The sequence below is a fragment of the Zootoca vivipara genome, chromosome 1 (assembly GCF_965207765.1).
Source record: "Zootoca vivipara chromosome 1, rZooViv2.hap1.1, whole genome shotgun sequence".
NCBI classification, from domain to species: Eukaryota; Metazoa; Chordata; class Lepidosauria; order Squamata; family Lacertidae; genus Zootoca; species Zootoca vivipara.
In genome coordinates this window covers 134,561,217-134,587,542 of record NC_142582.1, presented here as the reverse complement: position 1 = coordinate 134,587,542, position 26,326 = coordinate 134,561,217, and the positions used below count along the sequence as shown (strand labels likewise).

General features: G+C 54.6%; 3 protein-coding genes and 1 long non-coding RNA gene across 6 annotated transcripts; 2 read left to right on the top strand and 2 right to left on the bottom strand.

Moving 5' to 3' along the window:
- Positions 1–195: 195 nt before the first annotated feature.
- Positions 196–11,611, bottom strand: TUBGCP2 (tubulin gamma complex component 2). Its single transcript, XM_035137661.3, has 17 exons — positions 11,441–11,611; positions 11,118–11,246; positions 10,364–10,555; positions 9,809–9,968; positions 8,561–8,768; positions 8,041–8,240; positions 6,655–6,844; positions 6,334–6,479; positions 5,569–5,749; positions 4,993–5,173; positions 3,095–3,267; positions 2,690–2,818; positions 2,091–2,211; positions 1,513–1,656; positions 1,289–1,417; positions 702–865; positions 196–521 (listed from the first exon to the last, which is right to left on the bottom strand). Exons 1-17 carry the CDS (start codon positions 11,609–11,611, stop codon positions 410–412), a joined length of 2,730 nt encoding a protein of 909 aa, XP_034993552.1. The 3' UTR covers positions 196–409.
- Positions 11,612–11,685: 74 nt separating this feature from the next.
- ZNF511 (zinc finger protein 511) lies at positions 11,686–15,772 on the top strand. Its single transcript, XM_035138246.3, has 6 exons — positions 11,686–11,821; positions 11,945–12,015; positions 12,112–12,316; positions 12,677–12,801; positions 13,309–13,506; positions 15,418–15,772. Exons 1-6 carry the CDS (start codon positions 11,720–11,722, stop codon positions 15,485–15,487), a joined length of 771 nt encoding a protein of 256 aa, XP_034994137.1. The 5' UTR covers positions 11,686–11,719; the 3' UTR covers positions 15,488–15,772.
- Positions 15,773–16,792: 1,020 nt separating this feature from the next.
- CYB561 (cytochrome b561) lies at positions 16,793–26,041 on the top strand. 3 transcript variants are annotated; one of them, XM_060282588.2, is made up of 6 exons: positions 16,793–16,919; positions 21,337–21,567; positions 22,064–22,162; positions 23,115–23,218; positions 24,186–24,343; positions 24,769–26,041. In XM_060282588.2, exons 2-6 carry the CDS (start codon positions 21,360–21,362, stop codon positions 24,962–24,964), a joined length of 765 nt encoding a protein of 254 aa, XP_060138571.1. In that variant the 5' UTR covers positions 16,793–16,919; positions 21,337–21,359; the 3' UTR covers positions 24,965–26,041. The 3 variants fall into 3 exon arrangements, with proteins under 3 accessions (XP_060138571.1, XP_034993873.1, XP_034993779.1); XM_035137982.3 differs by having other exon boundaries at positions 16,878–17,969; XM_035137888.3 differs by having other exon boundaries at positions 16,897–17,565.
- On the bottom strand, positions 18,553–18,976 carry LOC148687772 (uncharacterized). Its single transcript, XR_015951238.1, has 2 exons — positions 18,836–18,976; positions 18,553–18,666 (listed from the first exon to the last, which is right to left on the bottom strand). It is a non-coding gene; the product is annotated as an uncharacterized LOC148687772 (long non-coding RNA).
- Positions 26,042–26,326: the final 285 nt, after the last annotated feature.

Genomic DNA, 26,326 nt, shown 5'->3' with positions numbered 1-26,326 from the left:
ACTAATACAGTCTAATGGAAAGGACCCTCTTTCCCAACAGAGCATGTAGAACGCAGTGCAGGTGAACATCCACTCACCCACTGCCCCAAGATTATGGGGTGGGGCCTTGCTGTGCCCCTTTTGGCTCCATCACCATCTCATAGGCCTCAACACCTCCCTCCCGCCACCTGTGTCACATGACAGGACTTCAGGAACTGCTTACAGGTACTTTTTATGTCAAGTAAAATACACCAAATTGTTCATCTGCGTTGAAAAAGTGGATGCATCCAGAAATGCCACAATTCTTTATGGACAAGCAACGGCAGCTGCAGTGGGAGTGTCTTGCTGCAGCTCTAGGCTACCTATGCAATAGTAGTGCTAAATTTACCCGGGGAGTTCTGGGTGCAGCCCCTGGGGAGAGGGAAGGGGGTCACTTGGTGGCCACCAGCGGCCTGGGGGGCCCCGCCTGCAGCACGGCCTTCTGGCTCCGCTCAGCAGACATGTGCTCCAGCCGCTCCGTGTAGAAGCCGTTGAAGTCCAACCTGGGGAGGGAAGGGTGGCAGCAGCACAGGAGCATGACCAGGAAGTCCCTCTGCCAGAGCAGAAGAGCAGGGTCTGCAGAGTCCAACCTCCTGCTTTCAGCCATGGCCAAGCAGACGCCTCGGGGAAGGGCCCCCTCCCTGCACAGCCGCCCTGATGCTGGGAGGACAGAGCCTGCTTACCTGTAGATGATGTTGATCATGCTGTGTTCGCAGTCATTGGTGCTGTAGATGCTCAGCTTGTCCAGCAGGTCCAGGAGGTGGGCTGAGAAATTGCTGTCAAACTTGTTGATTGTGGCCTCGAAGCCAGAGGTGACGTGCAAGGTATCGGCCTGCTCTGCTATCAGCTGCAGAGAAAGGGGGGGAGTTAAGGCTCACAAGGGAGAAGGGAGGCCAGGCAAGGAAGTCGCCCTGGCCCTGCTGCCATGGTTCATCCTGGGGCAGGATTTCCTGGGAAGGACCCAACGGGTGCTCAGCACCATGAGAGAAGGGCTCCGTCCACACTTGAGGCAAGAGAGGGATTTGGCTATTAGACTACGGGACATCGGCAACGGCAGCAGGAATGCAGTAGGCCAGACCATGGCTCAGTCATGCTAAGCAGTTGTCTGGTCTAACCCCTCAGGCAGGAGTCCTTCCAAACCTACAGAAGCAGATCACTGAAGCTGGGGCATCTGCAGGAGGGCACGGGCTCTAACATGCAGCTCCAGACCTTCCCAGCATCCCTGAGCGAAGTGCTGGGATCTGCAAATGAAGAGGCACCGCCCCCCTACCTTGTTTGCCATCTGCTTCCGGGCGGATTCCTCTGTGCGCTCCTGATCGGTTGGGGGCCCCCTCATGGTCCCGTGCTCCACCGTCAGGCGTCCCAGCTCATTGTCCAGCTTTATGCTGTGGGATAATCTCTGGTGGGTGGGACACAGGCAGGCATAAGTACGCTGGGGTGCCCAGGGGGTGCCCCTCGCTCCCTGTGCACAGAGGGACACAATAGGAAACCCACCTGCATGCAGTTGGTGAACATGACGCAGACAGACATCATCTTGGAGAAGATCTTCAGCAGCTCTGGGTTGGTGAGCATGCAGTCCTTCAAGCAGTTGTCCAGGAAGCTGGTGTGGTGGCTCAAGACATCATCAATATTGGAAGCCTGCCCAGAGGAGAAAGCAACCCATCAGAAACGAGGGAATCGGAAACAGCCATGGCCAGAAATAGTTCTCTGTTCTTTTGCAGAGCTGGCGATGACAAAGCCTTATTTTCAGGGGCTGAGGCAGGTGGCAAAGGGAGCTCCATCTCACTGTCACATTGGAGGAAAGGGAGCACTAGAAGCCGAAATGTAGCCAAGGGGGCTTCTGAGCCAGGGGCCTCCTGTGAGCAGCTACTTCAGGCTCTCCGGTACAGCAGAAAGCTCCTTACCAGCCGGATCCTTGCTTTCCCAAAAGAGAGCCTGACACCCTTCCAACTCGCAAATGAAGCCCCTGCTTTAGCGGAAAAAGAAGAAAGCCCCTTGGGAACAGAGGCCCCACCCAGCCCCACCATTGGGAGGCGAAAGGAGGACTTGGGGGCCACTGGCCCTAGACTGACCGACTTCAGGTTCTTCTCCAGGACGTGCCAAGTCGGCTCCATCACTTCGAACATCATGTAGTACTGGATATTCTGCACAAAGTTGAGCATCCGTTGGCGAAGAGTGAAGGCGCCAGCAAACCTGGGAACGGGAGAGAGAGAGGAGCCTGGAGGGGTAGATGGGAGGAGAGCCCCTGTGGGGCTGCAGGATGCTGCCCAGACGCCCAGGAAGGAGCTGAAACTAGCTGCCAGGATGGCAGTGCCAGGCAGGAGGAGCCCTGCAATGGGGGGGGGGGGAGGCAGCAAGGAGAAGAGGCACCCAGTTCTGACTACCAAGTTCTTTGCCCCTTGAGCAGTTTCTGAAGCCTCAGTGCCCCCTTCCAGAATCTGAAGGGAGCTCCCAGGGCCAGGGGACTTGCAGGGAGAGACCCTCTTGCTGCCAGGGGGCCCAATGCCCTCCCGTTGGCCTCGTCCATCCAAGAGTTCTGCAGAAAGCAGGAAGGCCCAGGAAGCGGCCACAACTCAGTGGGCTGAGCACCCACGGCGCATGCGGAGGGGCCAGCCTCTGCCTCCAGAGACTCTGCTGGGGACTGGGCCTGCCTGGCTCTGGGAGAGCTCACCATTTGGAGGAGTGCAGGGAGCACTGCTTGGCCGTCTTGCTGCTGATCCAGACGTTGCACAGCTGGCGCTCCACATGTTTGCAGTAGAACATGTGCCGGAAGAGCATCTGGTAGCGCGTCAAGGCCTTCCTAGGAGACGGGAAGAGGCATGGAGGAGCCGCTGCTTGGCCAGGGCCCGGAGAGGCCAAGGCAGGTTACCTCAGGGCCAGCGGCCGGCCAGTCATCTTTCCTCCAGAGGCACTGAGGAGGCCTTCCCGGCATCCCCTTCCCCTCCAAAGTTATGATGCATGGACTGAGGCAAATGCATGGAGGAAGGAGGATCAGGATCAGGCCAATGGCTGGCTGTGCTCTGCCCCCTCCGGATGGAAAGGATGAGCCACCATCAGCCGAGCTGCTCTGCCTTACCTGTTGATGATCAGCGAGAGCGGCCACTTCACAATGTAATCGAAGGAAAAGGCTTCCAGGCCGCTGAGCGAGAGCTCCGTGGGGTCTGCGTGGATGATGGCCTTCTCCTGCTTGGTTTCAATGGCCAGGACTCTCAGGAGCTGCGTGATGAGATCGTGGGGCATCAAGTCAACCTGGAAAGAGGGGAAAGGGCTGTGAGAGGAAGGAGGCCAATCAGACATTCAAGCTGCCGAGCAGAGCATGTGAGCAGACTGTCACAAACGACAGCAAATATTCCAATTTTCATTCACTGACAGCCTGTGAGGTCAAAGTCACACCCTGAACCAGCAGAAATGCTTAGTAGTCTTAAAAAACCTGTAGTAATAATAATAATAATAATAATAATAATAATAATAATAATAATAATAATAAGTTATTTATACCCCACCCATCTGGCTGGGTTTCCCCAGCCACTCTGGGCGGCTTCCAACAAAGTATTAAAATACATTGGTCTGTCAAACATTAAAAGCTTCCCTAAACAGGACTGCCTTCAGATGTTCTTTAAAAGTGGGGTGGTAGTTGTTCTCTTTGACATCTGGTGGGAGGACGTTCCACAGGGCGGGTGCCACTACTGAGAAGGCCCTCTGCCTGGTTCCCTGTAACTTGGCTTCTCGCAGTGAGGGAACCGCCAGAAGGTCCTCGGCACTGGACCTCAGTGTCCGGGCAGAACGATGGGGGTGGAGACACTCCTTCAGGTATACTGGACCGAGGCCATTTAGGGCTTTAAAGGTCAGCAGCAACACTGAATTGTGCTTGGATATGTACTGGGAGCCAATGTAGGTCTTTCAGGACCGGTGTTATGTAGTCTCATTGGCTGCTCCCAGTCACCAGTCTAGCTGCCGCATTCTGGATTAGTTGTAGTTTCCGGGTTACCTTCAAAGGTAACCCCACATAGAGCGTGTGGCGGATTAGTGCCTGCTGAGGATTCCGGTGCGTTGGGGGTTAAACTATCCCTCCAATGATAGGCACTTCTCCAGGAGGCGGAACTAGACTGTGTTTGAAAACAAAAGAGGGATAACGGTTAGTAGGAGTCAGTTGGGGGGAGAGGAGTTGGTTGGGGAAGGTGGAGAGTGAGATAGTGGGGAGTGGGAGGTTAGGCTTTGGAGGAATGAAATGCTCTAATAAGACTCTGTCCTATACCGAAAGGAATGCACTATAAGTTACCAGTAAAATCCATGTTCTCAAGTCAATAAATAAAGTTAAATGTGCTTAAACATTAACTGACTCCAGCAGTGTGTCAGTTCCTCTAGTTGTGTGACTAAGAAGAGAACCAAGCTTCCCTGGGGCCAGGAAAGGAAGCTAGTTCAAAGTACTTCTGACACTAAGAGCTGGTCAGTGAAGCCAAGAAAACCAACCAGGTTGGCCTGGAGAGGCCAACCAGAGCAGTAGGGATCCATGAGAGGGAAAACCCCACTGGTAATAAGGTGGTGAGAGGCTTTGGATAAAGTGCCCTGAGGTAACCTAGAGCCAAGCCCTATCTTTTGTAAAACTGGAGGTTTAATCCTGTTTTTGCTGAAAGCACAGTGGGAACCACTGTCTGGGTGTTAGAGACTCGTTGTCCTTCACAGAGCGCATTGCAGTAGTCCAAGCGGGAGATAACCAGAGCATGCAGCACTCTGGCGAGACAGTCCGCGGGCAGATAGGGTCTCAGTCTGCATACCAGATGGAGCTGGTAAACAGCTGCCCTGGACACAGAATTGACCTGCGCCTCCATGGACAGCTGTGAGTCCAAAATGACTCCCAGGTTGCGCACCTGGTCCTTCAGGGGCACAGTTACCCCATTCAGGACCAGGGAGTCCTCTCCACCTGCCAGCCTCCTGGGGCTCTGAGGCCTTGGCTTTGTGCCAGGCATCCTTTACCTTCAAGTCATCCTTGAAGGGGTCTGTGTTTGCTGTGCTCATCCGCAGGGCCAGCTCCAGCAGAGCCTCCAGCCGGGTGGGGATGATGTCGTCCACTGGCTTCTTCAGCTCCTCTTCGGTGAGGTCCATGAAATGGACGTAGAAGTCCCCCTGGTCCATGAGGAAGTAGTGCTTGATGGACCTGCTCACAGAAAGGAGCCACCAGTCAACTCCCTGCAGCAGGAACAGAGAAGGCAGGAGCGACCCCTCACCCCCCCGCCTGCCTCCCCCCGCCTGGTAGAAACAGGAAGAAGCAGATCTGGCTTTTGGAGTAAGAAGTGCTGCAAATATCTTTATGCCATCTGCAATAAAGCAGTCCCTTGCAATTCAGGAAATGGGGGGACACTCTCCTTGGAGTGGGGGTCCCATGGCCCCTGCCCCTCCGCCCAGCTCCTCCTGCAACCTCAGGGCAAGTCCATGAAAGTGCCTGCCTCCCGCCCCCTGCTGTCCCAGTTGGCCTGGAGCCCCTAAAACTGTCCCAGTTGGCCTGGAGAAGAAAAGCAGCCTGCAAGAGGCACCACCTGGAAGGAAGCAAACCTTAAGTGGGCCACAAGTTCTTTTTCTTCCATGAGGAAATCGAGCAGCACTTTGCTGGCGTAGTTGTAGGCTTTTTCAATCTGCTCCACATATTCCCGCTCCTTCAGTGTGTAGATGACCTCTTTGGCCAGGGGGCAAGTGACGTCATGGCCACACTCCCGAACGACATTCAAATACTTCCCTGCAGGATGGATGGGACAAAGGGACATGAGGATGGGCTCAGCTCTTCACTAAACGCTGTTCAGACCTTGTACACAAACAAATGAGCACATCTCCTCCCCCTTCCCTGCTGTCACTCTCATCCTCCTAATGCGTGAAACTTAAGTGCAGAACCTGACATTAGTCTCCGCTGAAACTTCTTTTGTTAGTTTGGCCTGACTTCTCCAATCCATTAAGGTATTTTTGTATACCGATTCTGTCTTCTGCAGCATTAGCTACCCCTCCCAGTTTGGTATCCTCTGCAAATTTGATGAGGATCCCCTCAATTCCTTCATCTGTCACCCACCTCCTTGAAGGAAGGGCAATGGAAAGAAGCCAGATAAATACCATGATCGGCTTTTGGAGCTTGAGAAAAAGCTCACAGGATCTCCTCCATACGACTCGCCCAGAGGCAGAAGGGAAGAGAGCTGCACAGGGAACCAGACCTCCCAAGCACTCTGCAACCGCTCCCCAGCCCCCACCTCTCCCTCTGCCTGGGGGCGTCCCCATCCACTGCATGACCCTCCCTCCAACCCTCCCACTTTCCTGTCAACCAGGGCTCCTCACCTGTGCTGAGAATTTTGTCTGCAATCTTCTGGAGGAAGGAGGGGATCTGCTGCTGGACAACTGTGTACCTCTGGTCCCAGTATTTGTCATTATAGTCCTCTTGGATCTTCTCCTTCTGGAGCTCATGCTCTTCCACCATGAATTCACTGTGGAATTAAAAAGCGGTTACGCCCATGGTGGGGAGGCACAGAGCAGGAGGCTCCCCAGCTCCCTTCATCCAGGCAGTCCCAGGACACACCACCCTGCTTGGACTCCCAAACAGACCACAGAGGTTTCTCCAGCTCACATGCCAAGAGAAGGATCACAGGTTCCTCCGCCCACCTGTAGGGATCATTGATGATGCCTCGGTAGATCCATTTCTCCAGGATTTCAAAGTAGGGGACGCTGGCGGCCTTGGTCAGGTAGAGGCAGAGCTCCTGGGCTTGGCTGTCTCCTGTGTAGTTGAATGTCTTATCATGCAGCAGGCTGAGTGTTGACCCTCCAACACACTCCCCTTTGTCCACAGAAGTGGCTGCAACAAGAAGCAAAGGGCAGGAAGAGTTAAGTCCTGCTGAAGCCAGGGCTGGCCAGGCGCCCATCTCTGGCAGACACACCTGGATGTTGCAGGAGCTCCCCCCAACTGAAAAGGGGTCAGGAGGAGATGGCTGCTCTGGACTGTGGCCTGGGACACTGGCTGACAAGGTGAGCGCCCAGAGCGGAGGCAGGGTTTCTGCGGGGCTCGATAGGCCCTTGGGGCTGCTGAAGCAAAACCTGCCTCTCAGGTGTCACTTGTGGCCCCAAATGTGCCCAAGAGCCTCCGAAAACAGGCCACTGGCAACCATTTCAGGAGCAGAACCTCTGCCAGTCCCTGGTGTTCTCAGGTGCACTTCTCGCGATTGAGATGCTCCAGCCAATCAGCTGTGGTGAATCTGAATCATGTAGAACTGTTTATTCAAAGACTGTCCCCCCACCCCACCCAATTCAGCTGAAAGAAGCTTCTGCAAAATCAACAAATAATGTTCAGCTCACAGACTGCAGACACAGAAACAGAGAGAGAGAACGCCAGCATTATTCCCGCATTCAACAGGAGGGGCCAGGGGATTGGTATTAATAAATGTATTATAAATTGGTATTGTTAAAATGAGGCTATTATTGGATTGTAATGGGAAACTAATAAAAATTATGATAAAAAAGGAGGGGCCAGAGGATGCCCCCTTTTGCTCTGGGGCTCCAGGGTAGGGGGGACTTGGAGGCTTCCACAGCATTTTGGGGGGGGGATGTGTACAAAGGAAGCTCCCCTGCACCTCCTCTTTCTAGGGCTGAGGGATGGGCTCCTTGTGGGAAGGCCCAGAGGGAGCCCCTTTGACTTTGCTGCACCCAGGAAAAGGAATGATCCAATCACTGGCCTCACCTGAGACTGACTGTGGCATGAGGGAACCCCTTTCAGCGCTGGGCTGCTGGACTCCCTTGGAAGGACCCTCCCTGCACCAACATCCCAGCAGTGGGCAGAGCCAGAGCCCCACCTGGACACACGGACCCAGCTCCTTCCGCTGCCCCCCTTGATGAAGGAGAGCCATCTTGGCCTCTCCTGGCAGTGGGGCTCCAAGGTCAAAGCCTCCCTCCCTCCCCCGCCCCCTTCAGGGGAGCAGGAGGCAAGCAGGCAGAGAAGGCGGCTGCTCAGAAGGACACCCTGCTCACCGCCCTCCAGAGATCCTGTCCCACACTCACCCAGGGAAGCCAGAATCTCCATGGTCCTCATGGTGGGCTGGATGTAGAACCAGAGCTTCTGCAGGGAGAGCAGGCCTTGGCGCTGCAGGTGCTCCAGCTGCGTCACCAAGGTCATGTACTCCTTAACCAGGGCCCTCATGGCGGCCGCCAGCGCGTGGTTCACCTGCCCGTACTCAAAGGAAGACTTCTCTTCCACGAACCTGTCAGGGTGCAGGACGAAGAGCTGCTGCTGGAAGCCAGCCCCAGCACTTCGGGGCCCCTCCAGAAAGGTAGCCCACCAATGTCCCCCCCCCACCTGCCCGAGACGCAAGGAAGCCTTGTTCTTGTGCAGCTCAGCAAGAAGCTCTCTAGGCAGGTGGGCAGCCCCCATTGCTCCCTGAGCTCCGGGGCCTATGGGGCTCTGAGCTGCTGCAGCCCCCAGGTGGGAGGAGCACAAGAGGCCCCACCCCCCAGCTGGCTGTCGCTGCGTCTTCTTTGCCTCCCCCAGCTCCGTTCCTGATGAGGAACCCCAGGCTGCTACCTGGTGACGATGGAGTAGCTCGCTGCCACAGGGAGGATCCTGGTGACCAGCTCCTTGACCGACATATCCAGGTTGGGGTCCACCAAGAAAGTGCGGCTCTCTCTGCCCACCAGTGGCTGTGCACTGATGTACCGGCCATCCACCCCAATCAGGACGTAGAGCAAGTCCTCCACCACAGCAGATTCCTGGGCTGCCAGCGGCAAAGTCCCTGGCAGAGGAAAGTGGCGCGGCATGTCAATCGAAGAAATGCATTTGGGGGACCCACCTGAGGGCCAAAAGGGCAGCTGGCCATTCTTAAAAAGAGAGGGTCTCCCACCACTGGGAGGGGAGGGGGCATTTTACAGGTGGCTGCCTTGAAATGCTCTTGGACTTTATCCCTATTGATATTTTGTGTACCTGGACACGGTTTCATGGGCTTATTTTTTATGTCAAGCTGTCTGACACTGTTTTTATGGTGCCTACTGGGCTCATGGATAAAACTCTACTCATATTCACGTGTTTTTAATCTATGGTAAGCTGGCAGTATAGTTAAAGCTATGGTTTTCCCAGTAGTGATGTATGGAAGTGAGAGCTGGACCATAAAGAAGGCTGATCGCCGAAGAATTGATGCTTTTGAATTCTGGTGCTGGAGGAGACTCTTGAGAGTCCCATGGACTGCAAGATGATTAAACCTATCTATTCTTAAGGAAATCAGCCCTGAGCGCTCACTGGAAGGACAGATCCTGAAGCTGAGGCTCCAATACTTTGGCCACCTCATGAGAAGACTCCCTGGAAAAGACCCTGATGTTGGGAAAGATTGAGGGCACTAGGAGAAGGGGACGACAGAGGACGAGATGGTTGGACAGTGTTCTCGAAGCTACGAACATGAGTTTGACCAAACTGCGGGAGGCAGTGGAAGACAGGAGTGCCTGGTGTGCTATGGTCCATGGGGTCACGAAGAGTTGGACACGATTAAACGACTAAACAACAACAACAACAACAAGCTGGCAGCTATGGGAAAGAAGAGGGCTCTTGGGTTTGGATTCTGCCTATGGATTTCCCATTGGGGGCATCTGGTGGGCCCCTGTGAGGACAGGTTGCTGGAATGGATAGGCCCCTATCTGGACCTTCCGTGCTGCACTGCCCAGACCCACGGCAGCAGAGCATCACCAGCTGCCCGGCTGCCCATTAACAGTCCCAGAGAAACACCCAGCAGGCAGAAACAGCCCCAGGCTGTGAGACCCTCCGCTCCTCTCGTGCAAGACTCACCTATAGGCACCGTGGTGTCCAGGCTCAGGCTGGAGCTAGTGAGGAAGTCCCCGATGAGGGCTGGCCTCTCATATACCCAGGCAGGAAAAGACGGAATGGGCTGCCCAGAGTTCTTCCTGTTCTGCTTGTCCCTGAGCGACTTCCGCACCAGCTCAAGAGACTGCCAAGGAAGAGAGCGAGTGACAGGTCAGCCCAGACACTGAACTATCAAGCAGCCATGGCGGCAGGGTGTGTGGCAGCTGGGCTCCCATTCCTTGCCAGTCTCTGCCCCCTTTGCTCAGGGCGCAAGAGAGGCTGGCACAGTGTTTGCACCCAGGACCCACCCCTAGTCCTCTTGACAAACCGGAGAGCAGCCCACCCACCCGGAACTTCCTCTGAAGGAGGCACTACAGGGAGCCCAGCTAGGGGCCTCCTGCAGCTGCCCACTGAGGTCATTGGCTTCTCCATCCCAGGCTTCCTGGGTGTGAGAGAGAGATCTCAAAGGCTTTGGCTGCAGCAGAACCTTCCCTTCCCTTCCCAAGTAACGAATCAGGGGACCCGAGAGAAGAGAGGGACCTGTGGGGCGCTGGAGCTGGTTGTGACGGTGCCCAGCTGCTTCCGTAGCTCCTCCAGCTCCTGGACGGTCATTTTGGCTGCTGTTGAGGGGATGGAGAAAGTGACGCTGCTGCTGGCTCCGCCACTGTTGGCTGCTGCATTGGCTGCCAGCTCTGCCCTTTCCTTGGCATTTTGCTGCAAGTACTGGAGGGTCTGCAAAAGCCCCACAAAAAGCAGAACTCAGCCGAGGTGGGCAACCTGCAGCCCTCAGGGGGCCGAATTCAAATTCAGGCCTCAGGCCAGAGCAACCTGTCTCTCTCTTGTCAGTCTGCCGGGTGGGAAGGGAGAGAGGGGAGTGGGGGGGCTCTGGACCCTCCAACCACGGGCTCCATGTCCCACCCTCTGTTTCGCTTGATGGGGAACTGGTGAGCCAGCGCCAGTTATCAAGGACAGTGCTGGGCTGGGTTGAGGAATGGCTGGCTGGGGGTAAGGCAGCTTGGCTTGTTCATGCTGCCTCTGCAGGGCTGCCTCTTGGGGGGGGGCACCGAGGTCTGTCCTGTCTCTCTGTCCCGGCTCTGGGCCCCACCTCCCTTCCCCGGATCTGGAAGTGCTTTCTTGGTCTTCGTCTCCCCTGACCAGGAGCTTTGTCCCCTTCTCAGCTGGAGGGGAGGGGGCTCCTGTCCCATCCTCGGCATCTGGTGTCTGTGTGTCTGTCTGTCCGTCCCCTTTGGCCGGCAGGGGCATGCTCGCCTCGCCTCGCCTCGCCTCTCCTCACCTCCTTGTCCTCGGTGAGCTTGGAGAGCAGCTGCACCAGCGAGTCCAGGTGCCGCGTGTTCTTCGACTTCAGCTCGTCGTACTTGGTCAGAAAGTCTTCCGGCGTCCGAGAAAACTCCGCGATCTTCACCTGCGGGGAGAGAGGGGGCAGCGGGGGAGGTCAGCGCCCGGCGGGGGGAGGGACAAAAGGAGGAGGGTGACGCGGGGTCCCTGGGGAGGGTCCCGGGGCCATCTAGGAGGGAGGGAGGGAGGGAGGGAGAGGGGGTCCCGGGGTGTCCTTGCCTCCCTCCCTCCCTCCCTCCCTCCTTCCCCGGGCCTCCTCGCCTTGGCTCCGAGGGCGGCGGCGGAGGTGGCGAGGAAGGGCCCGCTCTGGCTCCTTTGCAGCAGCTCCACGTAGCCCTCGGCGCCGCCTTCCCCGCAGGAGCCCCTCGCGCGGAGGAGCCGGAGCAGCTCGTTCACATCGTGGTGGAGCCGGAACTCGCTCATGGCCGCCATGGACCGGGAGGCGGCGTCTCCCAGGCACCGGAAGCGCCGGCGGCGGGAGAGGAAGCGGAAGCGGGAGAGAGACCGGCTCTTCCGGCAGCAGGCGAGGAAAGCGGGAGGATGCGGGACGAGGAAGGCGAGCGAGACGGAGGAGGAGGCGGAGGCCCCTTCCGCTTCCGCCCGGCCAGGCTCCGCTTTCCCGCCCAGCACCCCTTTTTCGAGGCAGGCAGGCGGGGAGGGGAGAGGGAGGCCGGGGGGGGGGAGCCCTGGGCTACCGAAGGAGCCCTCCCGGAAGTGGCGTCATTGGCGGCGCCTCCGCTCATCTTGGTCTTTCTTCCCTCTTAGGACGGCGACGTCCAGCGCCATCTCCGCCTCCAGCATGCGCAGCCCAGCGACCCACCCGGAGGGGCCTCCCGGTGAGCGTCGCCCGCGGGCGCCCTGGTGGGAACCCCGCCGCCCCTTCCCCCTCCCTGGGCGCCCCTTGCGACCCCCGGCTGTGTCTTCTTCCGCAGGCCCCCCGCCGCCTTCTCGTGCCCGGCCGTGGGCTGCGCGCAGGTCTTCGACTCCCTGGCCAGCTGCGAGCATCACTACGGCCTCCTGCACCGCAGCGCCTGCGCCGCCTGCCAGCGCGCCTTCCCCTCGGCGCACCTGCTGCACCTGCACCTGCTCGAGTGGCACGACGCCCTCTTCGGGGTCATGGCGGAGAAGCGCAGCCTGGTGAGCGAGGGGGGAGGGCAGAGGGGGGAGAGAGCCAGAGGCAAGGCAAGGCAGCCCTGACGGCCCACATCCTCCTGACTGCTCTATGAAGCCGGGGCACAAGGGCATGGCTCCCCCATCCACGCTATGTCACCTCCATATATAGTCCGTATAATAGATCATTGGACCAGTAGCCAGCTTCCTCTTCATGACAATAATTTTATTATTTGTATCTTGTCCATCTGACTGTATTGCCCCAGCCATACAGCTTCCAATAAAATATAAAAATGCAATATGACATCAGAGATCTTTTTTTAAAAAAAAACCCCACCCCTGCTTGAGTGGCTGGGACCCCAAATGCTGACCAGCCCCCTTTTCTAGTACCAGTGCCTGGTCGAGAGCTGTCCCGAGAAGTTCAAGAACAGCAAAGAGCGCAAGGAGCACTTGGTCCGAGCTCACTGCTACCCGTCAGACTTCCGCTTTGATAAACCCGTGAAGGCAAAGAGGTAAGTACTCAGGTGTGGGTAACTGGGGAGGGGCAGACATGCTCACTGTTCAGCAGACCGGCTTCGGACATGGAGCAGAGGGGAGCAGACAAATATTCTTTGTAATACTGTTTGGCTTTCTTTGGAATCCTGCCCTTTTCACCAAGGAGCCAAGGGCATGGCTTCCCCATCCACGCTATGTCACCACAACAACCCTTTAAGGTAGGTAAGGTTGAGAGGAAGTGCCTGGCCCCAAAGTCATTTGGTGAGCCTCATGGTGGGGAGGGATTTAAATCCTCTTCTAAAAAGTCTTCACCTGCCACTGTGACTGCTGCACCACCCAGGCTCCTGCCTGCATGTTGCAAGAAGAAAAGCAAGGCTGGGGTGAGAAGAAGCTGACAAGGGCCAGGCCTCACTGACAGCCTCCATGTGGTGAGAGAAACTGGGGGGGGGGCGGCGGCAGCAAGGTCCTCATGCCTTTTCATAAAGTTGACAAGGGTTTTGCTCTGGGCTGTGTTTTTGCACCAGCACGAAGGAAGCGAGATCTCCCTCCAGAGAGAGCGCCTTCCTGATGGATGTGCGGGGGGGAGAAGACTGCAGGGAGCCGGCAGCGGACGATGCCATGGAAGTCGGCCCCAGCGAGAGCACAGAGGAGAAGCCACCCCAGCCTGGGGCAGAGGACACGCCAGCCTTTCCACCGCCTGAGAGGCGGCTCTACAGGTCCAGGTAGGTGCCTCTCCTGGAGCGGCTGTCCTCGTCTTACATCTGCTTGTTCTTTGTGTGTGGAAAATGATGTCGATGCTTGAATCATAGAATCATAGAATCATAGAATCATAGAATCATAGAGTTGGAAGAGACCACAAGGGCCATCCAGTCCAACCCCCTGCCAAGCAGGAAACACCATCAAAGCATTCCTGACAGATGGCTGTCAAGCCTCTGCTTAAAGACCTCCAAAGAAGGAGACTCCACCACACTCCTTGGCAGCAAATTCCACTGCCGAACAGCTCTCACTGTCAGGAAGTTCTTCCTAATGTTTAGGTGGAATTTTCTTTCTTGTAGTTTGAATCCGTTGCTCCGTGTCCGCTTCTCTGGAGCAGCAGAAAACAACCTTTCTCCCTCCTTTATATGACATCCTTTTATATATTTGAACATGGTTATCATATCACCCCTTAACCTTCTCTTCTCCAGGCTAAACATACCCAGCTCCCTAAGCCGTTCCTCATAAGGCATCGTTTCCAGGCCTTTGACCATTTTGGTTGCCCTCTTCTGGACACGTTCCAGCTTATCAGTATCCTTCTTGAACTGTGGTGCCCAGAACTGGACACAATACTCCAGGTGAGGTCTGACCAGAGCAGAATACAGTGGTACTATTACTTCCCTTGATCTAGATGCTATACTCCTATTGATGCAGCCCAGAATTGCATTGGCTTTTTTAGCTGCTGCATCACACTGCTGACTCATGTCAAGTTTGTGGTCAACCAAAACTCCTAGATCCTTTTCACATGTACTGCTCTCAAGCCAGGTGTCTCCCATCCTGTATTTGTGCCTTTCATTTTTTTTGCCCAAGTGTAGTACTTTACATTTCTCCTTGTTAAAATTCATCTTGTTTGCTTTGGCCCAGTTGTCTAATCTGTTAAGGTCATTCTGAAGTGTGATCCTGTCCTCTGGGGTGTTAGCCACCCCTCCCAATTTGGTGTCATCTGCAAACTTGCTCAGGATTCCCTCAAGCCCATCATCCAAGTCATTGATAAAGATGTTGAACAAGACTGGGCCCAAGACAGAACCCTGTGGCACCCCACTAGTCACTACTCTCCAGGATGAGGAGGAGCCATTGATGAGCACCCTTTGGGTTCGGTCAGTAATCCAGCTACAAATCCACTGAATGGTAGCATTGTCTAGCCCACATTTTACCAGCTTCTTTACAAGAATATCATGGGGCACCTTGTCAAAGGCCTTGCTGAAATCAAGATAGGCTACATCCACAGCGTTACCTTCATCTACCAGGCTTGTAATTCTGTCAAAAAATGAGATCAGATTAGTCTGACATGACTTATTTTTCAGGAACCCATGCTTGCTTCTTCGGTCAGCCACAAGCTAAAAAGGGTCACAAAACTTCCAAGAGAAATTAGATATCTCATCTTAAAATCCTTTTAGAATGGCTGGAAGCTGCATGAATGGCATCAATATTGTTGTTATTTCAGTTTAATTTATATTAAAATTATATCCCCCTTCCTTCCGGAGCACATGGTAGCATGCTCTTGAAATGTGTACGTCTGTGGCCTCTGGAATAAGTCAGGAAGAACTGTTCTGCTTTTGGAATATTGTTTGCGTGTATATACGTTTGCATAGCTTTGTTACTGAACTGGTGACTGAGTGAATTTTTTTATTAATCAAATGACAATGCTGCATGCACTTGTGGTAACATGAGCTCAATGTGGAGGTACCAGAAATGAGTTAAAATAAGGAACTACACCCATTGTTGAGCCTGAAGGGCTGATCAACAGGAAAGCGGAACAAATTTCAATAGATTTCTGGGCCTTCTGAGAAGCCCCAGGCAAGCCTCTGATCCACCAGGAGCCCTTTTTACTGCTGGCCACAAGGACACTGAAAGCTCTCTTGCTGTTCCTTCTCTTCCAGTGTCCCACCCACTGTTTGCTTTGGACAAGGGGCAAAGCGCAGCTTCCAAGGCAGAAAAAAGAAGGCCTGAGGGATCCAAGAGGAACTTGTGGAAGCGGCAGAGCGAAAAAAGACTCTTGCAAAGCCCAGGTGGCCTTTCTTCGGGCGGAGGAGTTGGTTTTGACCCTCCAGCAGAGGCAAAGTGGGCTCTGGTGCAGGGAGGTGCACCTGCTCTACCTGGCAGAGACAGCAAACTGGGTCCTTCACCAACTGGGAGCTGCTCCTGCAGGCCAGGAGTCCCCAGGACCAGAGTTGCGTGCAGAGGGTGAAAATCGTTTCCGAATTTTTGAAAATAAAATACTTGGTGTTTACAGAGTCCTGGATGTTGGAAAGAGCAGCTGGTTGATTAAGCCACAAGAGGCAAATGGAGGTCATCTCTCTCTGAACAAAATGCACAAAATACACAATCTGCATTTAAAAGCAATCTGTTCCTATGTTGCAAGAGATGTCCTATCATCTCTCCATTGATCAAAGGGGGGCGAAGTATTATCTTTCCTGTCAATACCAGTCTTTTGGCAGAAGTAAGGGCACAAAGAGTCCATCTAGATCAACCAGCTGCCAAGCCCCATATAATTGGCATGGCATTTAGGATAATGTTAACATCTGACAATTTTATTTCCCCCCCAAATATAGTATTTATACATCCTAAGACTTTAATCCAAAAAATCATAATTGTCAGACATTGCTTAAACTTATGTTTCAAAGAAGCGTTTTCCTAAATACATCTGCAACATGTTGTAGATAGTCCCTTTCTGTACAAAAGTACCAGTACACTTCTAAATACTACCTTTTGTTGCAAAAGATGAAGTTTATAATCTAACAACACATTTGCTATGGAAGCTAAGACATTATTACGTTTCTTAGTGGCTTTATACAAAGAAAATCTCAAAGAACTGGATAAAACCAGTTAAAAATTGGGGTTGAGGGAGACCCCTAACATAAAATAATCAATCTGTATCTATGAAACATTTAAATCATCAGTAGATGCTGGTGGCTCTATATAAAAATGTATTGAGGTGGCCTGTCTTGAAAGGACTGTTTCCAAGAGACACCTAAAAAGCGGCAGGGAGTTCCACCGGTCATCTTCCTTCCTGTGGGGCCAACCGCGCCTTGCAAGTTTCTCAAGCAGGGAAGCGCCCTAGCGCAGCCAGCTGCAAACTGCAGGGAGACCCCCTCAGCCGGGTGAGGGGGGGCTTATCTCGCCCAGCGCTTCTTTCTTGGGGCTCAGGGAAGCCCCCATCTCTACCCGAGCCTGCGCCCCTGCACCTGCTCAGCCTGGACTGGCAGGGAGGGGCCCCTTGGCTGCAGTCCCTCTTCCTCCCTCGCCCCGCAGCTCCCCGTTTCCATGGCGACGGGGTGGGGATGGGGAGGGAGATGCCAGCTCCCCCCCCCCCACGGAGCCCGGCCGGGAGGAAGAGGCTGACGGCGCGCAGCAGCAGCGACTCGGACGGAGGCGCCGCCAGGTGAGGGGGAGGAGGAGGAGAGGGGCGCCCCCGTCGGCTCGCGGGCCCGGAGCCCCTCCAGCAAGCGAGCGCCAAGGGCCCCCCCATCCTCCAGAGAGGACCCGGCTGGGTCGCCCCGCCACCCCGTAACTCAGGTCTGGGCGGCCGGGGGGGGGAAGAAGTGGGATGGGCAACCTCGCCCACCCCCGTGGAGCGGGCCAGCCCAGCCCGCCCCCCCCCCGGCCGGGATGGGCTTCCGTCTGCCCACACAGGACCCCAAGAGCTTGGAGGTCTGGCTCGCCCCCCTCCCGGCCCTTCTTTGTCCCTCCGCCCCCCACCTTGAATCCCCTTGCCCCCCCCTCCTGATCCCTTTCGAGACAGAGGCTTTTGCAAGGAGGCGCCCTCGGCCAGGCGGGTCCTGCCCCCCCTCCCAGAAGGAGCAGAGGGCCCTTCAAAGGCTGCCCCCCCCGACTTGCCCCTCTTTGGAAGCAAGGGGCACTGCATTGCAGGGGGTTGGACTAGATGACCCTGGGGTCCCCTCCATACCCTGCCATTCTTGGGTCCTATGGGCATCGCAGGAAGCCAGGGGCCCAAACCGGCCCCCTCCCGGGGCTGCGCGTTTCTCTCCGTCCTTCTGTGGCTTCCTGCCTTGGCGAGAACAGGAAAGGTGAGTCATGTTAGCTGAAGGTGGGTCCGTCCAGTCCCGTGTCCCGTCCCCCCCCCTCCCCGTCCTTCTCCGAGGAGTCGGACCATCCCGCCCGCCCCAGGCAAGAAGGGTCTCCCCCCCCCCCGGCTGAGAGCAGGGAGGCGGTGGCGGGTGAGCGCGCCCCTAGTCCGGAGCAGAAGCGCCCTCCTCGCCGCCGCTCTGTGTGCGCAAGGGGCGGGGGTGGCGGCTGCTGCTGGGCACCCGAGGGGCGGGAGAGAGGTCCAGGCTCTCCCCGGAGGAGGAGGAGGAGGAGGAGGAGGAAACGGGAGCCTCGTCTCTCTGCTGCCCAAGGAGCTCCGGAGCGGCCGGCAGACGCGCCTTTTGGGGCTCAGGACGCGGAGCAGAGATCGCCGCCGCAGCAGCAGGTGGGTCTGGGCTGGGCTGAGCGCAGCCCTGCGCGGCGGCACAGCAGGAGAAGGAGGCAGAGCGGGGGGTAGTGAAGAGGGGGGCACCAAGGAGGGAAGAGTCAGGCCCACCCTGCCTTGGTGCCTCAGAACCTGGGTCGCCTGGGCTTGGGCTTCCGCCAGGTGGAGAGAAAATTTCATTGGCTCTGCTGACTGTAACCGCCGCCCAAGGAAGCAGATGTCTCTCTTTTGCAGAAATGGGTGGCATGTGCAGGTCTGCCAGCCACTTCAGAGTAGATCCTCTTTTCCAGAGTTCAGCCAAACAGGTGGGCAAGATGCCTTTAATGATTATATATATATATATATATATATATATATATATAGGGGCGGGGGTGGCGGCTGGGCACCAGAGGGGTGCCCATATATATTCCATATAAAGTGGAACCTATAATATTTTTTTATTTGCAGAATTTGTTGGAGTGCTGGGGTTTTTGTGCAAGGGAAGTCTAGAAAGTGGGGGGTGGGGGTGGGGTGGGGTTACCTCTCTACTGTGACTTGGGGGCAATTTGTATGAAAATGGCTTGCATATATTTTTGTCGAGCCCCCCACTTTTCTTTGTCTGCATTTGGGCCTTCAATGTTTATCCTTTTAGAAACTCCCATCCTTCTTGGAATCCCTTCTCTTTGAGAATTTTTGACCATGGGATCACACCCAGTAGCTCCTTAAGCCAGTGTTTTTCAACCTTTTTTGGGCAAAGGCACACTTGTTTCATGAAAAAAAATCACGAGGCACACCACCATTAGAAAATGTTAAAAAAAATTAACTCGGCACACCAGGCAACATCTCGCGGCACACTAGTGTGCCGCGGAACAGTGGTTGAAAAACACTGCCTTAAGCTACTGTATATGAAGTTGGCCTTCTAAAAGTCCAGCGCCTGTGTCCGACTATGCTCAGTTTTCTCTTTCCTCTGTATCCTGAAACCCAGGAGAACAGGATCACTTCCTCCCAAGTTTCCAAGTGCTTCCACTTTGTCAATCAGTTCCTCCCTATTGGTGAGGACCAGATCCAAGATAGATGATCCCCTTGTTGGTTCTTCCACCTTCTGGGAAATGAAATGGCTGGCAAGGCAATGGAGGAATTTGTCAGACCTTACACTCTTGGACTAGAAGATGATGCCCAGGGTCCCTTTCAACTCAACAATGGCACAGGGGAAGGGGGATGTATGAAAGCTGGTTTGAGGTTTCTCTTATTGTTTTTTTTTTTGGGGGGGGGGGTCCCTTGGCAGCAACTGGTAACTTCTTTCTATATAACTTCTTTCTAAGAGCCAGTGTGGTGTAGTGGTTAAGAGCGGTAGACTCATAATCTGGGGAACCAGGTTCGCTCCTCCACATGCAGCTGCTGGGTGACCTTGGGCTAGTCACACTTCTCTGAAATCTCTCAGCCCCACTCACCTCACAGAGTGTTTGTTGTGGGGGAGGAAGGGAAAGGAGAATGTTAGCAGCCTCTCCCCCTGGCAAGTCAGCACAGCCTAAAGGAATCCCCTGCCTTGCGCCTCTCCTGAGAGAGGACTGTTCTGCAGCCAGATGTTTTCATCTGTTTTAATGGCAGCTCCTGCTCTCTGCTGTTGTGGAGCAGCAGTATCCAAAGTGCTTAGGGGGCCAGAGGGGGATCTGGTTGGGGAGCAGGATGTACCCAACAGAAGCCTGGATCCTGGAAGCTGAAGTGGGAGTGGGTGTCTTTATCAGTGAATCGCATTTGCATCGATTCTTGGCCAGAGCTGCAGGCCTTATTAGATCAGCGCAGTTAAGTGGATTAAGACAATTGGCTTAGCCCCATCCTCCTCCTCCCTTCTGCAAAGGCCAGCTGTGTGCTGTGCAACAGAACAGCCCCCCGGGCACCCATGTCCCTGGCAGTGGGGCTGCGAGAGCCAGAGCCCAGCAACGCAGCTGGGGGACAACTCACCAGGCTCCTTGGAGGCATTGAAGGCTATGCTTCTCCACCAGCAAATGGTGGCACTGAGGTTTTGCCCATGAAGGTAAAGGATCCCTGGATGATTAAGTCCAGTCAAAGGCAACTATGCGGTTGTGGCACTCATCTCACTTTCATGCTGAGGGAGACACTGTTTGTCCATAGACAGCTTTTTGGGTCATGTGGCTAGCAGGACTAAACCACTTCTGGTGCAATCAGACACTGTGACGTAAGCCATTTAACTTCCCACCACAGTGGTACCTATTTATCTACTTGCACTGGCATGCTTTTGAACTGTTAGGTTGGCAGGAGCTGGGAAAGAGCCACAGGAACTCATTCTGTTGCAGGGATTTGAACTGCTGACCTTCCAATCAGCAAACCCAAGAGGCTCAATGTTTTAGTCCTGGTTTTGCCCATAAGCACATCTAGGCTCCATCCTGCCCCATCTTTGGGTGGAGACTCAGTAGAAGAGAGAAGCTGGAAGGCAGCCTGCAGGGGGCGGGGGACAGTCAGACTTTGCATTTCCCTTTCCCAAGAGCAGAGGCTCTTGCTTGGATTGGGAACTCCCAGTGCAGAGAGAACATCATCAGTGTTGGTTGTGGCCCAATGAAGGCATTTTTGTGTTTTCATGGGGCTTGTGTTTATTTTAAAGGGGAGGACATTTGCAGACCTTTCTACTGTGTTGGGTCAAAGTGCAGAGAAGGACCTGAAGATGCAGGTGGGGAACAAACATATTGGGTGAGGGACCCCTGGGGGGAGTTTGGCCAGAGCGGCCTTCCCCAACATGGTGCTTCCTGCCTGCTCAGATGCTCTGAACTCTCCGGGTCCCATCAGGCACCCCCAAAACATTGCTGTATGATGCCAAGGAGGATGGGAGTTGTAGTTCCCAGTTGCAGAAGGTGGAGGAGCTTCAGACTCTTTCCCCACAGCTTCTGCTTGGGCTCTCTCCCCTGGGGCCAAGTGGGGCCATGCCAGCTTCCTCTTCTCCCCGATCCTTATAGAGCCACAATATGGCGAAGGAGAGACCCCAGGCAGCCTAGCCCAGCATCTTAGTTGTGCATGAAAAGTATTCATAGAGCACCCTTTGTGCAATATTCCAGAGCGGTGTGCAGCAAGCTTTACAAAAGAGATAAATGATCACTTTAAAACAATGCAGACAGATAAGTAAGAATCACAACGGACTCCACTGGAAGTCCAGTGACATCTTGAGGGCCACCTTTGGCTCGTAGAGTAACTGGTCCACCCTCTGGGCCCTCTTTGGCCACTGGAATCAACGGAAGATCTGGTGATGGGTGCAGCTTCTCCAAGGGGCTGCTGCCGCCAAGTGGGACAAGGAGGGGTGCAGGTCTCCCCCAAATTCCAGTTCCTCCGAGATTTCCAGGGTCTACCTGCTGACAGCTGTGCTCCCCTTGTTTGGCAGCCCCGAGCTCTGCTGAGCACAGCATGGAGGATTCTCCGGCCAGGAGCTCCAGTCCATCTGGCCTCACCTACGCCGTGGCTGCTTCACAGGTGGTGGGTTTGGCCGTGATCACCCTGACGGGGACCTGGATGGGCCAATACCGGGGCGGCATTGCCTGGGATGGATCCAAGCTGCAGTTCAATGCCCACCCTCTCTGCATGGTCATTGGGATGGTCTTCCTACAAGGAGACGGTAAGGAAGTGGTGGGAGGGGGCCTTTTGAGAACTGCCTTCCGAGGGAGACAACTGGGAGCTGCTTATTTCAAACCCCTGCCCCTGCTGTAACTGCATTCACAATTTAGGAGAGGGGACAGAACAGGATGTGCCCCCCCCCCCGCCCCAGAGGAGGCAGAAGCACATCTTGCACTGCCCAGCCAGGGGTCCACAAACTGTGTCTGCGCATGGTCATTCAGCCACATGATCAAGGCTGATGCTCCACTAGATTATCTTCCACTCTGTTATTCAAATTCCAGATTTTTGAGAGACCCTCAGATCTTTTCAATTATTTATTTGTTTGTTTTTAAAATATATATTAATGAATTTATAAGTGTACAAAATACAGAACTGAAGAATGCTTCTTGTGGGGTCTGAGCGGAGCAGTTCCTGGCCATGGGAGCAAGAGCCAAGCCCCCCTCTCAGCCAGCCCCACAACTCATTGCCCCTCTCCCCTCCATCTTCTCCTCTTGCAGCCATCCTGGTATATCGGGTCTTCCGGCACGAGACCAAGCGCTCCACCAAGATCCTGCACGGGCTGCTCCATGCCCTGGCGCTGGTCATTGCACTGGTTGGTGAGTCCTGGGGGGGGGGGGGCAGCTGGAATAATCTGCCCCATTTGCTTGAGCCTCAACTTCCTGCCTGCTTTCTCAGAAGCTCCTCTGAGGGACACCAAGCTCAAGGGAGTGGTCAGAGGCTTCCCTGAGTCTCGGGGTCAACCCACAGCTCCTCGGAGTTCTCCAATAAGCTAGAGGAAGTGGGGCATGTTTTGGGCCTCCCCTCCCCAAAAGACATAAGGCTGGGGGGGGGGAACCAGGCCATGGGTGACTTACTGCATTCCTCACATATATGGATTGGAATACGACTAGCAGGGCTCCCCAAGACAGACAGTCTCCACCACCTGCCATTTCTACCCATCTGCTTCTTCCCAGGCAAGTTGGACCTGCCCATCTCCCCATCCCTCATCCCTTGTGTTAAGTGCCCCCCCTCTGCTGCAGTTTTGTCTAAGGGTTGTGTCAGGGATGCTGGTGACTACCTTTGAGTAATGACGCTCCACACCGCCGTGTCTTTAAGACTTTTATTGGTGCACACTTATTTGCAGTGCAAGAGATAGGGGAGACATGACTGTTCAGTCTTCATCAGAATCTTGCAATGGCGCTTTCCGGCTATGCGCCCAGCAAAGTAGTTTGGGGACCCCCAAAGCGCCACCCCTTGTTCCTACGGGAGCTGGCACACCTCAAATCAGGCGTTGGGGGAAAAGGGCGCCTGTCCGATGCTCCGCCACTGGCCATTTCCTGTATAGGAGCTCCAGGCTGCAGTCACAGCTCTTGGATGCTGCCAGAGCCCTGTACCGACTTGCTCACTTCCTCCTGCCCTTCACTGGAGCCGCTGCTGGAGCTCTGACTGGTTGAGGAGCTGGACTTTATGATGGGGGGCTGTTCTCTGTAACTCCGCCCCCTTACAGGTTGGGATGGCAGGGAAAGGCAGGGGGTCACCTGAGGCCTCTTCCTCCCTCCCTCCCTTCAGGTCTGATAGCCGTGTTCCAATTCCACAAGAAGCAGAGCATCCCGGACATGTACAGCCTGCACAGCTGGTGTGGCATCCTGGCCTTTGGCTTCTACTTTGTGCAGGTGAGGCAAAAGCAGAGTGGGAGGAAGGAAGGAAGGGAGGGAGGAAGGGAGGGAGGGAGGGGAGGGGGCTGGTGTCTGCCTGGCCTCCTTCCGAAGCAGGTCTGTGCCCCAGAGAGCAGCGAGGGAGAAATGCACGAGGGGCAGGAAATCAGAGCCCGAGAAAGGAAGAAACTCTGGCTGCTGATTCCCTGTTGAAAGTACATGTGGTGCTGGGGCTCCCCAGATTCCTCAGCAACCTTGGAGGGGGGCTTGAGCTGTCCAGGGGTCTGTTGGCATGGACACAAGCACATGGAGGAAGAACGCCCTTGAGCCACATCCTTGCTGCATGCTGCAGCCTGACAGCTTCAGAGCTTCAGAGCTTCCAGCAGCCACCCACATGCATCTCAGGGGGGGGGCCTTTGATTCCAGGGCTGGGTGGGAGATCTCTGGGAGGGCTCCATCCACACTGCAGAAACAACGCGGGGCTCTTGACACTGTCTGCCTGGGGAGCTGGGCCTTGGCTCCCAGGATGCACATCTTTTCCCAAAGCACAGCTGGGGAGCCCTTCCTGCACCCCCTTCCTCCTGGGGGGTCACGCAGTGGCACCACATAGAATCTTAAGAGTTGGAAGGGACCGACCCCCTGCCATGCAGGAATCTCTGCTAAAGCATCCGTGACAGAGGGCCATCCAACCACTGCTTGAAAACCTCCAAGGAAGGAGGCTGCCGCTCTGAATCCCCTTTGAGCCAGCCCATGTGCCCCCCCCCATACCCGTCGTGGCTTCTTGGGATCAGAAGTGAAGGAAGCTGTGGGTGTGGATTATTGGAAGGGAGACCTTCTGCCCCTAAGCCTGGGGCACCATCTCAGGGGGACCTTTGATTCCAGGGCTGGATGGGAGATCTCTGGGAGGGCTGCATCCGCACTGCAGAAACCACACGGGGCTGTGCTGCCTCTTGACTTTGGGGCACTGGCTCCCCTTCCTCCTTAGTGGCTGCTGGGCTGGAGCTTCTTCCTCTTCCCCGGAGCCTCCTTTTCACTCCGCAGCAGATACAAACCACAGCATGTCTTCTTTGGGGCTGCCCTCCTCATCCTTTCCGTTGCCACCGCCCTGCTGGGGATCCTAGAGGTGCTGCTCTTCAACATCAAGTGAGTGGCCCCCACTTTGTGGAAGTGTTTCTGTTTTAACTTACAACCTGATGGCTCTCTGATAAATCCAGAATTTTGGGCTGCAAAGTGAGGGATGGAGCAGAAATGACTGCCTAGGAGGGGTGTTTGTTACAGCTTTTTGCAGTTTACTTGGTTAATATACTGTATTCTCAAATCAACATCCTGCAAAATGGCAGCAGTGCTGGGCTCGGAACTGAGTGCCGTCTCCATTGCCTCCTCTGGCCTGGAAGGCAGAATGAGATTCTGAACATGTCTGGTCAGCAGACGAGTTGCCCAAAGCCTTCAGCTGCCTTTTTCACAAACAAACAAACAAACAAACAAACAAACAAACAAACAAACCAGAAATGGGGGTGGAGTGGAGATAAAGTGCTTGTGCTAATGTCAACGTTTCTGTTCTTGCTCAGGGAGACCTACAGCTCCTTTGCCCCAGAGGGAGTCCTTGCCAACACCTTGGGCCTCCTGCTGGTGGCTTTTGGGGCCATTGTGGGCTACATCTTGACACGGGAGGAGTGGCAAAGGCCCCCCTTGGCTGAGGAGATGGCCCTGTCCATGGATTTCAAGACCCTCACGGAAGAGGGCAGCCCAACAAGCCCCCAATGACAGCCGCCATCGCCACCTGCCTGTGTCTCCATGTGGTGTCTCTTGCTTGTCGTGCAACATGGTGGCTGCCACCTTTCCTGCTGGGCCACGTGTCAGCAAGCCCTCTCCATAGGACTCTTTGCCATCCCTTTTCCTTCATTGGCCATTGCAAGGGCCTCATTCTGCACAGGGGTCTCCTGTGAGCTGGGGTGTTGTGCCACTTTCCCTGTGCAGAGGGGATTTAACTCTGGAAGTGGCTCCTCTCTTCCTGCTCAGTGTTCATTAATGGCAGCAGGACAAGGAGTCCCCTGGGGCCATTCCCAGAAGGGGGGCTGACAGCACTCACAAAAAGGGTTCAGGGGTGTTGGGAGGGCAGCTGCAGATTCTGTGCAGCTGGAGGCTGTGACTTCTTGCAGAGCTGCATCAGTAAAAAACAAAATTCTGAAGGCTTTAGACATAAGCACCTTCCTTCAATTAATTGTCCAATAGATTTAAGCAAGCCTGAATATTTGTAGAGGTTCTCCTGTTTACACAGTGATTATCAGACATAACAACTGGGAGGCTGAGGCAAGAATGTTGCTTGTGCAATTTTGTCTCCTCTTTCTCTACCAGCAGATATTTGGTTGAAATTTTTGTTTTTTCCAACTCCAGAAAGCCCTAAAGTCGACAGTCTCTCATTCATCCTGTTTTCTGGGGTTTGGATGCAGGCATTTCCTCTGACGCAAACTGCTGTGGGAGATCTCTGGGGGACCTGGATGTTTAAACTCTCCTAATGGCTCAACTATATAAAAAAGATTATACAAACTGCAGGTTTGCAAAATCTTTGTAAGAAAAAGGTGGGGCATTATCTTATGGAAGTATTTGAATTGAATGCATCAGGTGTAATAGTGGGGTTGTGTACGGTAAGAATTACTTAGCTAAGGATGAGGACCACTATGAACACTCAATAGGCACTATGACAATACTGATCTTAAGTGTGAAATTATTTATTTTCCTGGGGACTCCTTGCCTTAATACAAATATACTCTCTTGTGTACTGACCAGTATATATTGTGTTTGGTGGGTGAGATGGACTTCAATAAATATTTGCAGCAAGTTCTTGAATTGTTTGAAGTTGATTTGTCAGTGAAATCTCAGCAGGGCCCTTTAGGGCTGGATCTCAGCTGCTGGTCAAGCTACACTCCTGAAGCTACTTAGTCCTGCTTAGCTCTTTCAAGAGTCCATCCCAAAACAAGCCCAAAACTGTTCCACAAACCAGAGGCCCAGCCATTTCAGCATCTTTGTTGTGTTCTGCCAAGGGCAGCTGCTCTTTCTGGATTCGAAGGCAATAAAAATGCTTGGGGTGACGACCACACGTTACTCATATGCAGCAAGAATGAAGCA

Coding starts and splice junctions, on each gene's coding strand:
- CYB561 (XM_035137888.3), top strand. CDS start 17,421: ATGACCCTGGGGTCCCCTCCATACCCTGCCATTCTTGGGTCCTATGGG. Junction 21,568..22,063: donor GGTCTTCCTACAAGGAGACG/GTAAGGAAGTGG, acceptor CTCCTCTTGCAG/CCATCCTGGTATATCGGGTC. Junction 22,163..23,114: donor GCTGGTCATTGCACTGGTTG/GTGAGTCCTGGG, acceptor CCCTCCCTTCAG/GTCTGATAGCCGTGTTCCAA.
- TUBGCP2 (XM_035137661.3), bottom strand. CDS start 11,611: ATGGCGGCCATGAGCGAGTTCCGGCTCCACCACGATGTGAACGAGCTG. Junction 2,819..3,094: donor CTCTCGCTGATCATCAACAG/GTAAGGCAGAGC, acceptor CCCGTCTCCTAG/GAAGGCCTTGACGCGCTACC. Junction 2,212..2,689: donor TCCCTGCACTCCTCCAAATG/GTGAGCTCTCCC, acceptor TCCCGTTCCCAG/GTTTGCTGGCGCCTTCACTC.
- ZNF511 (XM_035138246.3), top strand. CDS start 11,720: ATGCGGGACGAGGAAGGCGAGCGAGACGGAGGAGGAGGCGGAGGCCCC. Junction 11,822..11,944: donor CCCAGCACCCCTTTTTCGAG/GCAGGCAGGCGG, acceptor CTTCCCTCTTAG/GACGGCGACGTCCAGCGCCA. Junction 12,016..12,111: donor CCACCCGGAGGGGCCTCCCG/GTGAGCGTCGCC, acceptor CTTCTTCCGCAG/GCCCCCCGCCGCCTTCTCGT.